We start from the raw sequence: 13,563 nt of genomic DNA on the forward strand, positions 1-13,563 counted from the left end.
AGTACCTTTTTACAGTATATACTTCCTCTAGGAGGACTCCCACCCTCTCTCCTCTCTCCTCACAATATACAAAGGGCTGCTGCTGTAGACAAGGGCTGGCTCCCCAAGTGGGCTCTGGATCCTCCTTTCTCTTCCCATCGAAATGGTTTCGCCCTGCTGTTTCCACTTTCTCCTCCGTCATCTCTCCTGGGTTACTCCCATCGGCATACAAATGCGGCCTCGTATCTACTCTTCTGAAAGAAAAACACTCTAGTTCCACCACCTCCCTCAGCTCCATTCCATGTCCTCACCTTCCCTGGCTCCTCCTCCTCACTCCCCATCCCAGGCACGTCTGTGGCCACAAAGCCAATTCCTGCCCAAATCACCAGTGACTCCATTTTAGTCCAGTGGTTACTTCTGCATCCTCAGGTCAATGAATTTGGGGGAGTTTTCAGTAAGATTGGCCAGTGTTGCTCCCTCCAGACTTTCCCTGTCACCCTTGATATTCCCTGAACTCCAGGCTCATTTTTCCAACTTGTAATTTGACATATCAATGTGCCTTTCTGATAGATATCTTAATGGACCCACATAGAGTGGTTCCCCCAGGCTTTATAACTACAAATTTAATCCTCTCAGTCATTTCTGCCTCTATGAATAACATCGTAATCTCAACAGTTGCTTTTTTTGCCCCCCCCCCATGTAGCAATTTTCCATCCTTGATTCATCCCTTTTTCTGATAATTTAACTCATGTTTCACTTAAGTCCTGTTCTAAAAATTTATTCAAAATGCATCACAGACCTAGATATAAAACTACCCGACTTCTAGAAGATGACATAGAGGAAAATCTTTGTTACCATGGTTAAGCAAATACTTAGATAAAACTACAGCGATGCCTTGCTGGGTCGGTAGAGGATGCGACTCTTGATCTTGGGGTTGTAATTGTGAGCCCCACATTGGGTGTTGAGATTACTTAAAAATAAAATTTTTAAAAAAATAAACAAAAACCAAAAATGTGTTTTAAGGAAAAAATATGAGAAATTACACTTCCTCCCATTTAAGATCTAATGCTCTTCAAAAGGCTCTATAAAAACCATAAAGGTGATCTACAGATGGGGGAAAATAATCTGCAAGTCACATGGTTGGTAAAAGACTATGTATATAGTCTTTTATATATTATGGCTACAATAACATATAAAATTGTATCCATGATATATAAAAAGTGTTATACGAGAAAAAACTCAAATGTTAGGAAATTAATTAGAAAATATGGGTAAAAGATTTCATCAGACATCTCTACAACAAATATAGACCAATGACAATTATGCACATAAAAAGTTGCTTAATACCATTAGTTCTGAGGAAAATGTGGAAAAAAACCCCACTATGATACACCACTACTTAGCTGTTTGAATAGCTGAAACTGAAAAGACTGGCCCTAGCACATGTTGGTGATGTGGGGCAACTGGGACTCTCATACCTTGCCAGTGGGAATGTCAACTGGGACAGTGGCTTCAAAAAACACACACTTACCAAATGACCCTGCGGTGTGTTCATAACATTTATGTGAGTGAAATAAAAATATGTATTTGCACAGTTTTTCTAGTGACTTTATTTGTAATTTCCAAAATCTGAAAACAAAAGCTCAGCTGGGAAATCGAGGCTGCATCCCTACAGTGGTATACCACCCAGTAATGGAAAGAAGGAACCACTGACACATGGAACAACACGGATGAATCACACGTGCTTTATGTTAAGTGAAGGAAGCTAGATTCAATGGCCTTGTGCTGTTTGATTTCATTTATGTGCCTCTCTGGAAAAGTGAGTCTCCAAAATTTTAGAGCTAGATATCACATGGGGTTACCAGTGTCTGTGGATAGGGAGAGGTATGTAGGAGCACAGGAGGAGTTTTGGGTGTGATCAGACCATTAAGTGTATTGATTTTGGTAGTAATTAAAAAACTATGCTGTCAAAACCCACAGAGCAATACATGGAAAAAGGTATATTTTACAGCATGTAAGTTATAATTTAATTTAAAACTTTAAAAAGGCAGGGGCATGTGAGTGGCTCAGTTGGTTAAGCGTCTGATTCTTGATTTCAGCTCAGGTCATGATCTCACGGTTCTTGAATTTGCACTGGCAGTGCGGAGCCTGCTTGCGATTCTCTCTCTGTGTCTCTGCCTCTCCCCTGCTGTCTCTCCCTATCTCTCAAAATAAATAAATAAACTTCAAAAACTATTAACAAATTTTTTTTTATTTTTAAAAAATCTTTATTTTTGAGAGAGAGACAGAGTGTGAGCAGGGGAGGAGCAGAGAGAGAGGGAGACACAGAATCCGAAGCAGGCTCCAGGCCCTGATCTGTCAGCACAGAGCCCAACGCGGGGCTCGAACTCACGAACCGTGAGATCATGACCTGAGCGGAAGTCGGACGCTCAACCCAGGTGCCCCCCCCTCAAAAATAAAAATTTTAAAAAGGCAAATAAATGGCTGTTATTATTCTAAACAAGGTGTCCATTAAAGAACATTCTGATAATAGCATTTGGCCATGGCTTGAAGGCTATAGGCAGCAAGAAGTCCCTGTAGGAGGAAAGTTTATAGGGTTGGACCAAGAAAGACATGGTCATGTTTGTCCTTTAAACCTATTGCAAGAATTAAGGTTTTATTTTGTAAAGAAGCATGCATTGAGAGGTTTGGAAAGGGAAGTGACATGATTTTACTTGGGAAAGATTAGTCATTCTGGCTACTATTTAAAGATTAGACCACATATGAACAAGGAAAGTAGGGAGATCATTTAGAGACAACTACGAGACATCAAGGGTGAACGGATGGTAGCTGGATCAACTGTGAACATTTAGTTGGGAGAGATAAACAGATTTTTTTATCCTTTGATTTGATGATGAATGTTAGGAGGGACAGAAGAGAAAGTGGTTAAGATTGGCCTGCAGGTTGGTATTCTGAGGAACTAGAATAATGGAGCTGTTGTGAACCAAGATGACCACTGGGGACAGCAAATTCGAGTCCATCTGGATTTGCTGAGTAGGCGGATAGAGGTACCAGTCAGTTCCTGGAGGTGGTGTGATATATAGATGCAACTTTGGTGTCCCAAGTAGAGAGAGAATATCATCAGATACGAGACTAGTTGAGGTTCCTGATGTTAGTGAGTGTACATAGAAAAGAAGTGAGATCAGAGATTTGGGCCTTGGGCTCACATTTGTACTCCTCATGTTCCTCCTTTCCTGCCTTCCCCCTTGCCCTTTTCTGGCTACTCCTTCCACCTCACCAAGCTTTTTCTTATCTCCTCTTTTTGGCACTTAAAAAAAAATGTTTATTCATTTATTTGTGAAAGAGAGAGAACACGAGCAGGGGAGAGGCAGAGGGAGACAGAGTCCTAAGTAGGCTGATGCAGAGCAGGCCCAATGCAGGGCTCAGACCCACGCACTGTGAGATCATGACCTGAGCCAGAATGAAGAGTTGGTCGCCCAGCCAACAGAGCCACGTAGGCGCCCCTGGCACTTTATCTACCTTCATGTTGGATTGTTTTAACCTGGCTCTCCCCACGAGAGGCTTGTCCTCATGTGTACTGTCAGTCTCAACTTAGGTATCACCTGCACAAAGTGCCTGCCCACACCCAGAATACAGAAAGGAGCATGTTTCCCTTCCTTCCAGCTTAAACATTTACCCAGCTGCTTTCTCAAGTCAACTTTTACTCCCTTCTGTCTCTGTCCTCTCCCTCATTAGTTTCAGTGATACATTTAGAGCAACAGGAGAACAAGAAACATATACTTTGTTAGTAGGTCACTGGGTGTAGTATTGAGTGAGTTGTGCCATTATCATTTCATAAGAGGAATTGAATATATTTCAGGATATGGAATAAAAAAATGATACGGATAAAACTGTGGCTCACTGGGTTGGATACAATTACAGATAATTTAAGCAGAAAAGATTATTTTCTGAGGGAACTGGAGCCTGGCTTACCCTTGTCCACCTGCTTCAGAGTGGCCAACATCCATTCCTCCTCTATGTTCATTGCCATGAACCTATCCGGAGTCTTCTCTCTCCTGTCCCTGACCTAAAATTCTGAAACTAACAAAACCGACTTCAACGCTTCCGGGTACATTCCTTTAAAAAGCAATAGCATGATGTTTATTAGCTTCCAGCTGCGGAGTGAACACCTTTTGTACCAAGTGACGACGGAATGAGATGTCCATTTGGATCTGTCTCTTTGGGGGCATCTGAAATAATATTTCTAGCCTCCGAAGCAAGCTCTGCTTCATTGGGTCTAACATATTTCTAAACACTCTGGCGACCAGTTCCAACAACGAACCCAGAAGTATGGGTGTTGCCCTTCCTCAAGGAGTGGAGCCCAGCCCCGCGGTGGCGAGGCCACTTCCCAGCGACCCTCGCGCTGCCGCCGCACTTGCCCGGGGGGTAGCTGTGGAGACATCCTTCGCGGAGCCCACGGAGCTACAGAAATTACACTACCCAGAATGCTCTCCGTGCGCGCCGGGCTGCGCCGAGCCTAGGAAGGCTCAGGAGAGGGCACTTCCGGGAATCACGTGATGCCGGGGCGGGACTTCCGGCGTCCTCTTCTTGGCGGTCATTTTGGTTTCTCGGAACTTACATCGGTGTAGAGGTGCTGAAGCACTGGTTTGGGAGCGAGGTGATGGGACCAAGAAAGCGCAAGGGGAGGCGATGTCCCCGCCGCGCAGACTGGCGTCCGCGACTCGCTGGGCTGCCCCGGGCTGCCCCGCGCCGGGGTCGGGACAGGGACCGCCGGCCCGGGTGTCCGCTCCGCCCACAGAGTCCGCGCAGGGACCCGGCTGAGGTAAACGCGCGGCCCCCGGACCCTCCCCGCCCTCCCCCACCCAGAACCTTCAGGCCCGAGCGCGGGGCGCCTGCTCGCGTCCCTGCGGCCCGGGTCCCGGTGTCCGGGCCCGGGAGGCGCTCGCGGGCGGGGACCCCGCGTCTGAGCGCCGGCGTGACTGGGTGCGGGAGCGGGCTGCAGGGGGAGCCGAGGGGGAGGAATCGGGGGGGGGGGGGGTCCGCCTTCTGCCGTCGGGAAACAGAGGGTGTGCGGCGGGGGCACTGGCGGGCTGGAGGGGTTGTCCCTTCATGTGAGGACTCTAGATGCGAAAGAGAGTTTTGGCCAAAGGAGGAACACGATCTCTGGGATTTAAAAATTTCCCAAAGGTTGGGGCGCCTGGGTGGCTCAGTTGGTTAAACCTCTGACTTCGACTCAGGTCATGATCTCACCTTTCCTGGGTTCAAGCTGACAGCTCAGAGCCTGGAGCCTGCTTCGGATTCTGTCTGTCTCTCTGCCCATCCCCCGATCGCTTGCGCGCGCTCTGCCTGTCAAAAATAAACATTAATAATAATAATAACAACAATAATAAGTAAAAGTTTCCCAAAGGTTGCTCTTAAAGAGAATAGATTGGAAGGGGGTTGATGAGGACAGTGGGGCGCCGGGAGGTTTCATCTTGAGCAAGGTCACACCCCCGGTAAGAGTCTCACTCCGGCACAAGGGTTTGACAGCTGAGGTCACCTGGCCCTTGAGCGGGGCAGGGGTACAGGGTGATCTGAGCCCATGGAGTCTGGCCATGGTTACCTTCCTCTAAGGCCTGCCTCTCTTCACAGGTTTCTGTGGGTGAAGAAATGCTCATGAGGCCAACACAGGTCAGTGGAGGGAGTCTGCGTCCTGGGGTTAAGGTGTCCTGGGACTCTGCCTGCCATTCTTCCAGGTCTTGGGTCTAGGGGACCTTGGAGAAACCCTGAACATGGCGCCCTGAGGGGTTCTTGTTTCTGGCAACGAGTTGAAAGAGGTGTGGAAAGTTATCCTAGGAACAGGTACTAATACGTGCAAATACTTGCAGGCGTAATTTAGCTGGGAACGTCCAGGGAACTGAAGGTTTCCTTTTTTTTCCTCACGGAAGCAAGGGGACAGGAGGCAGGACTGGAATGGTTGCCTTTGAGGTCAGGTGTCTATTCTGGAGGCAATAGGAGGTTGATTAAGAGCAAAGTGATCTTGGGGCGCCTGGGTGGCTCAGTTGGTTAAGCGTCTGACTTGGGTTCAGGTCATGATCTGGCAGTTTGTTTGAGCCCTGTGTCCGGCTGTGTGCTGACAGCTCAGAACCCAGCACCTGCTTCGGATTCTGTGTCTCCCTCTCTCTCTGCCCTTCCCTGACTCACTCTCTGTCTCTGTCTCTCTCTCTGAAAAATAAATAAACATTAAAAAAAAAAAAAATAGCCATTCTGAAATGGGCCAGGGCTACTGCTTAAAAAAAAAAAAAAAAAAAGAGTCAGGTGATCTTATCCAGGTCTTAACAGGCTTCATCTGGCTGCACAGTGGAGGACGGATGCTGGGATGAGGGAGGGAGAAGGATGACCCAGAAGAATGCTACTGTAATAGGCTGGCTAGTTGAGTGTTATCAGATGTAAACAGTGGCCCTCAAGGTGGGAGAAATGGTTGGATTGTGGATTCATTTTTTTAAAGTAGGGCCAACTAGACTTTCGGTTGTGAAAAGTGAAGGAGAGAAAGGAAGGAATCAGGGATGACCCTAAAGTTTTTGGTCTCAGCAGCTGGAAGGCCGGAAGCTCCGTCAATGGAGATGAGGTGGTCAGTGGTGGAAACAGTGTTCAGTGGGGGATATCAGGAGGTTTGTTTCAGCCATATGCGGCCTGAGATGTTTCAGAGACCGCTGAGTAGAGGCATTAAGCGGGCAGTTGCGCGCACGCTTTGGTGGTGGGGGGCAGGTATCAGGCTGGAGCTATCCCGCAGGTGATTGCTGCTGTGTCAGCCTAGGCGGAGCTGTGGTTTACACTGAGGAGGGGGGATTTTCAAGTCTCAGCGGTGGTCCTCTTAACCGTCCAAGAGGATGGTGTGGGCCAAGAACTGGGTCTCTTGCTTGGGCACCTTGTTGAAGGTAGTCGGTGTTGGGGACACAGGGGAGGGAGAAAAGTGGCCGTGAGGAGGGTGTGGGCAAGAAGGATGATCTGGCAGGTTACCAAGGTTTCCAAGAGAGAAGTGGACATGAGAAGCATGTGGAGGCAGAGGAGTAATTGAGGCTGGAACTGGTGCTTTTTCACCTTTCTGTGGATTCCCCAGGATTTCGTGTTGACCCTTGGGTGGGACATGAGATGTTTCCGTCAGGATGGTAGGTTATTTCAGAGTCCGCTGTGGTCATCTGTGAGTTATTAGGCCTAGGGTAGAAGAGCACTGGGGCTGGGTTTTGAATAAGGTTTAGGTGTGACTGGAGGGGGCAGGATGGGCCGCACACAAAGGTGTATCTGAGATGTGGGTGTGGTTCTGGTTGGTGAGGTTGAAGCAAAGAACAGAGCTAGCTTTCTCCCTGTGAAGGGGAGGCTTTCCCGGCAGGATTCTGGACTGTGCTTAGTAGTAGAGGCCATCAGAGATTGAGTAGTTCTGGATCCTACTTGAGTTTGCTCAGCGAGCAGTGTCTTGTGATGCCTTGTGCCAAGTGACGAGGGGAGAGTCCAGGGGGAAGCCTGTGCTGTGGGGCGGGGAGGTAGTTGTGGTGGTGGAGGGAACGCATCTGTGGGCTCCAGAGATGTAAAAGAGGTGCAGTCTACAGAGTCATGTGCCTGTGAAGAGGGAGTGTGAACTAATGGCCCCAGGGTCCTGATATTGCGGACTTAAGGTTGAAGGGAACGCCCAGATTTGGTTGTCTGGGAGGCACAGTCTAGAGGACAACGGGGGTATTGGCGGGAGGAGTGGGGCCCTGTGTGCCAGGCCCAGAGTTTAGATGGTGTTTATCTGATGATCTGCTGTGGTTGCTGAGGGCTGAACAGCAATTAGGAACCATGAGGAGAGAGCACCAGTGGTGCCCATGGGGTAGGGTTTTTTAAGGTTTTTTTGTTTATTTATTTAAAAAAAAAAATTTTTTTTTTTAATGTTTATTTATTTTTGAGACAGAGAGAGACAGAGCATGAATGGGGGAGGGGCAGAGAGAGAGGGAGACACAGAATCGGAAGCAGGCTCCAGGCTCTGAGCCATCAGCCCAGAGCCCGACGCGGGGCTCGAACTCACGAACCGTGAGATCGTGACCTGAGCTGAAGTCGGACGCTCAACCGACTGAGCCACCCAGGCGCCCCTGTTTGTTTATTTTTTGAGAGACAGAGACAGCGTGTGAGCGGGGGAGGGGCAGAGAGAGGGAGACACAGAATCTGAAGCAGGTTCCAGGCTCCGAGCTGTCAGCACAGAAGCCAACATGGGGCTCAAACTCACAAACCATGAGGTCACGAACTGAGCCGAAGTCAGACACTTAACCGATTGAGCCACCTAGGCGCCCCTAATGGGGTGGTTTTGTTGGGGGAAGAGACTGTGGATCTTTGGGAGAGGGGCTATTTGTGGTTTCATCTGTCTCCATCCTGACAGGACAGTGTGACATTTGAAGACGTGGCCATGTACTTCTCTTGGGAGGAATGGGGTCTCCTCGATGAGGCTCAGAGATGGCTATTCCACAATGTGATGCTGGAGAACTTTGCACTTGTGACCTCCCTGGGTAAGGCCCTCATTCCTACCCCAGGGACCTGGGCTAAGCTCTGCTTTTCTGTTTTTATCCCAGGGGTAGCTGGGTACTTGTCCCATCAGAAACACGGGCGCTGCTTCCTTCCCCATTTCCCGGTTACCTGTTGTTAGGGTTGGGCTGAGTGCGCTGCCCCGGGGCCTCGCTGGGAAGGATTCACGTGACCAGTAGTCTTGCAGTTATGCTACTGGTTTCCACCTTGCTTGCCCTTTCACTGTCTGGCCGACTCTGTCCAAATCCACACCACCTCCCTGCCCCGGGTTTTGCCCACTTCCTATAAGTGAGGACATTCCCTTGTCCCTGCCTGTGCCAGGAACTGTGGGCACTGCCACGGTCAGTTCTCACGGGGACTATGGCAGTTCTTGCAGGGTCCTCCTCTGAGGATTGTTTTGGTAATACTAATTTTCTTTCCTGTGGTCTCTTATGTGTTTAGTTGCTCTGGGCCCATGCGGACCACTCATCTGTCCTACTTTTCCCTTAGGACTTGAATTATGCAGGTCCTATTTAGTTCCTGAACCTCAGGTTGGGGAGGAGAGGCCTGGGTGCTTCACAGGATCAACGTGACTCCAGCCATGACAAGATGGGCTCATCGGGGCTGTGTTCAGATGATACCAGAAACCTGTCCTATTCCGCTCAAGTCTTGGTGCCGCTGGCCACCTCATTTCTACTTCCTTCGCCATTCTTGACACTTGCTGACTTGTCATTTCTACTCTGAATTTGGTTCATTCCCCCTTCTCTGAGCCCCTCTCTTATTGCTTCCTCTGCAGCGCTCTGTCACGTCGCCCTGTACATACCATATCGTGGGGTGTGCACGTATCCTCACGTGGTTCTTAAACACCAGCTCTCTTACACTTGGTTTTCCTGGGCCCAGGTGCGCCCTTCTGCACAGTTACGGGCAAGGATTTACCGAGAGCCATTAGCAGAGGAGTGAGCTGTGGATCCTACTGCTCCTCCCTGTGCCACACCCCCACCATGTGTTCTTCACCTGGTGAGGCCTCCCCACTGTGTGACCTTTAGAAGCAGCTTCTTGACCCTGACCCCAACTCCTTTGTCCCAGAAACAGTGCCATCAACTCATCCACTGGTGTATTGGACACACGTTAATGATGGTGCTGCCTCTTCCCACTACTGCGTCTGTGTACTTCACTAGAATTTCTCTGCTTGCAGGTTGTTGGCATGGAGCAGGGGATGGGGAGGCACCTTCTGAGCAGAGCGCTTTTGTAGGAGCGTCGCAGGTTAGGACTCACCAGGCAAGTCCAGATCCCCAGAAGGCACACCCCTGTGAGATATGCGGTCTGGTCCTGAAAGACATTTTGGGTGTGGCTCTGCATCAGAGAACACATCCCCAGCTGAGACCTCGCACATGTGGGAGACGGACCAGTTTCATTGCAAACCTTCACCAGCACGGGAAGCAGCACAGTGTAGAGAAACCCCTGAAAAGGGCTTCACTTGTGAAGAGCTGCAGGTTCCATGTGCCAGGGGAGTCCTTCACCTGTGGGGAGGTCAACAAGGACTTCCTCACCGGTTCAGGCGAGCACCAGCACCAGGCCAGTCGTGATGGACAGAAAGCTCACAGTAGCACCATGTGTGGGGAAGCTGTTCACAGTGGGAAAAGCCATCACAGTTGGTGTGAAGACAAGAAAGCCTTCAGCCACAAATGCTCTCTTGCTCAACACCAGAGTGTCCGTGCCCAAGAAAAGCCTTACAGATGCAGTGAATGTGGGAAATCCTTCACCCGAAGGTTTAACCTCTTGCAGCATCAGAAAGTCCACACTGGAGAAATGCCCTATAAATGTAATGAATGTGGAAAATTCTTCACCAATATCTTCGGTTTCATTCAGCACCAAAGAACTCACACTGGGGAAAAGCCTTACAAGTGCAGCAGATGTGGAAAATTCTTTGGCCAAAAGTCTACCCTTACTGTACATGAGAGAATTCACACTGGAGAAAAGCCCTATGGGTGCAGTGAATGTGGGAAATTCTTTAGACATAGCTCCAGCCTCATTAAACATCAGAGAGTTCACACTGGAGTGAGGCCTTATAAGTGTGGTGAATGTGGAAAATGTTTTACTGACAACTCCTGCCTCATTAAACACCGTAGAATTCACACTGGAGAAAGGCCTTATGAGTGCAAGGAGTGTGGGAAACTTTTTAGCCAAAGTTTTGGACTCACTCAACACCAGAGAGTTCACACTAGAGAAAGACGTTATGAGTGCAGGATATGTGGGAAATCCTTAACCCGCAAGTCCTACCTCATTCAACACAACAGAGTTCACGCTAGAGACAGGACTCCCGAGTGCAGGGAACATGGGGAATTCTTCAGTGACACCCAGTTTGCTCAACCCCAAAAAGTTCACATCCGAGAACGGCCTCATGAGTGCGACAAATGCGCAAAAGGTTTCAGCCGAAGGCCTAACCTCATTCACCACCACACAGGAAGTCTGTATACATGCAGCAAATGTGGGAAAGTCTTCAGTCAGCGGCCTGCTCTGATTGAGCACCAGAACGTTCACAGTGCAGGTGGGCTTTATGAGTGCACTGAATGTGAGAAAGCCTTCAGCCAGAGATGTGACCTCATTTGACACAAAAAAGTCCACACTGGAGAAAGACCTCATTGAGTGCAGTGAATGTGGAAAAGCCTTCGGCCAAAAGTCTCCCCTCATCAGGCACCGGGAAGTTCACACAGAGCAAAGCCATGGCCGTGTAGGGAACAGGCTGTTTACCTGTTTGATATAAAGACATTGGAGGAGAGCCTTCGTGAAGGAGACATCTTCCTGAAGTTGAACTCCTGCATCTTAAAACACCACAGGGAAGATTCCCTGTATATTCCAGGTATGTGGGAAGCTTCCAGGAGCCACTCTTCCTAACCCGGGTGGGGCGCTTGCCGAGATTGTGTCACTGCCAGTTTCTGTGGTGTAAGTCCTCTGAACTCTACTGTCTGAAATGCCCAGGCTCCCGTGGTATTTACGGAAGTAGACCTCAGATTTCTCTGGAGAAAATGAGCAACTTGAGCCTTTAGGGGGACATCATTACCTTCTCTTTAATTTGTCACATTCTTGACCCAGTTTTCTCCCAGAAGACCTTATTTGTGTTCTGTTGGTGACTTGAAGAGGAAATTTGTCTTCATGGACATTGTTTTCATGACACTTGTGGTGGATTTTCCAGTCTCCATGTCACCAACCTGTACACGGGCTCACCTTGCTATGGTTTGTGCAGTAAAAAAGGCCTTATTGTTCAAGCCACCTTTTGTCTTGGGGGTTGTATTCACTAACAGGTGCTTTGCAAACATGCAGGGGTGAACAGCTTGCGTGGGAGTCCCAAACTTTGGTGCGCCTCAGAAGAGACCGTGTAATGGCAGAGGACGGCTCTTCAGTTCGGGCCTAGTTCACACTGTTGCCCGTGGCCTCCAAGGAAAGACTGTAGGCTTTGTACAACTGATTGGCAGCCTGAATGCCAAGGTCTTTTTGCAGGCCCAGAGGTCACACTGATGAGCAGGCACTGGTGACAGTATCCGGTGCTTCCGGGACTAGTTTCTTTGCTTATGGTGTATATTCTGTGATGACCGCATGGTGAAGGGGAGTTTTCTTCCCCAGGTCCTTCAGAGGAGCCACGTGCCCTGATGTCTAGAGTTTTGTAAAGTAGTGTCACTGATCCTAAAGCTGTAGGGCCCAGGGAATACCGTCATTGGTGCACAGACATCGCGTTGACAGGGAGAGGTAGAGCCTGCAGCGAACAGGTGGGCCGTGCCTCTTCTAAAAGTGTACCCACAGCTGCTGCAGTGACTGTGGCTGTGGCTCTGTAGGGTGGGCACGTACCTTCGGGCCTGTGTGTCTTGAGTACCTGAGGTCATTTGCATAGAAAGTAAAGGTTTTGTGGATTCTTGTGGCTTTCTGGGCTGTTGACCTTAGAAGACTTACTAGACATGTAGGAGAACAAGCATAGGGACGGGAGATCTCACAGTCCAGTGGTATGGCCTCTGTGACTAAGGCGGAAACATCCTTCATTGCTCAACAGTATTTGCTATTCCTGAGGTAAGGCATTCCTCCTAAAGCGTTAGCAGAGAGTGATGGATGGGGCGCCTGGGTGGCTCAGTCAGTTAAGCATCTGACACTTGATTTCAGCTCAGGTTATGATCTCACAGTTCATGAGTTTGAGCACCATGTCGGGCTCTGCTGTAAGAGTGCAAAGCCTGCTTGGGATTCTCTCTTTCTCTCTCTCTCTCTCTGCCCTTCCCCCATGCTTGCTCGCTCTCTCAAATATAAACATTAAAAAAAAAAGAGGAGGTGATGGAGATAGTAGAGGGTTGACAAACCTGATTTTTTATAAAGAGGGGGAGATCCATACTTTATTTTGAATGATTGCTTAACCATTAAGTTATTGCACATGAAGTAAATTGCACGTATTTGAAGTGTATAAATTGGTATTTTGTATAAATAAGTTTTTGACAAGTATAATCCATGAAATCATCGTAATTGTGATAATAAACATAAGTCCCACACATGTTTAACTCCTGCTTGTTATTAATCTCTTTCCCTGCCCTCTCTGGCTCTCTGGGCAAACCTGGATTTACTTTCCTTTACAGTAGACTACATTTTCTAGAATTCTAGATGATTGGAATTTTTCTGGTTTCATATATGCTGCATAATTAGAGATTCAAAAAAATAGTTTGTTCTTTCACTGCTGAGTAGTATTCTCTGGTGTGAATCTACTGCTGTCTGACGTTCTTTTCCTCTGTTCATTGACATCTGGGTTTCCAGGTTTGGGCTGTTACAAATAAAGCTGCTATGAAAATTCACGTATAAGTCTTTATACAGATACATGTTTCATTTCTCTTGTGTTACTTCCTCTGAGTGCAATGCTTGAAGCGTAGGGTAAGTAAATATTTAACTTTTTAAGAAATTGCCAAACTGATGTGAAATGGTTATTTCTTTTCATATTTCCTACCATCAGTGTATGAGAGTTTCACTACCTTCCTGGTTCCTGTGAGGCATGGAAATTTCCACTTAATCTTTCCCTCCCTAGGGTCCATTTGCAAGAATGTAAAA

The 13,563-nt window shown here is 48.2% G+C and overlaps 1 protein-coding gene across 2 annotated transcripts; it reads left to right on the top strand.

The window, feature by feature from the left end:
- Positions 1-4,458: 4,458 nt before the first annotated feature.
- LOC109259352 (zinc finger protein 211-like) lies at positions 4,459-13,320 on the top strand. 2 transcript variants are annotated; one of them, XM_019436930.2, is made up of 4 exons: positions 4,459-4,801; positions 5,611-5,649; positions 8,369-8,495; positions 9,686-13,320. In XM_019436930.2, the coding sequence occupies exons 1-4, from the start codon at positions 4,640-4,642 to the stop codon at positions 11,098-11,100; spliced, it is 1,743 nt and encodes a 580-aa protein (XP_019292475.2). In that variant the 5' UTR covers positions 4,459-4,639; the 3' UTR covers positions 11,101-13,320. The 2 variants fall into 2 exon arrangements, with proteins under 2 accessions (XP_019292475.2, XP_019292476.2); XM_019436931.2 differs by lacking the exon at positions 5,611-5,649 and having other exon boundaries at positions 4,460-4,801.
- The last annotated feature ends 243 nt before the right edge of the window (positions 13,321-13,563 follow it).

Source organism: Panthera pardus, unplaced genomic scaffold (genome assembly GCF_024362965.1).
Source record: "Panthera pardus isolate Hobbes unplaced genomic scaffold, ASM2436296v1 HiC_scaffold_18, whole genome shotgun sequence".
NCBI lineage: Eukaryota > Metazoa > Chordata > Mammalia > Carnivora > Felidae > Panthera > Panthera pardus.

Coding starts and splice junctions, on each gene's coding strand:
- LOC109259352 (XM_019436930.2), top strand. CDS start 4,640: ATGGGACCAAGAAAGCGCAAGGGGAGGCGATGTCCCCGCCGCGCAGAC. Junction 4,802..5,610: donor CGCGCAGGGACCCGGCTGAG/GTAAACGCGCGG, acceptor CTCTCTTCACAG/GTTTCTGTGGGTGAAGAAAT. Junction 5,650..8,368: donor TGCTCATGAGGCCAACACAG/GTCAGTGGAGGG, acceptor CCATCCTGACAG/GACAGTGTGACATTTGAAGA.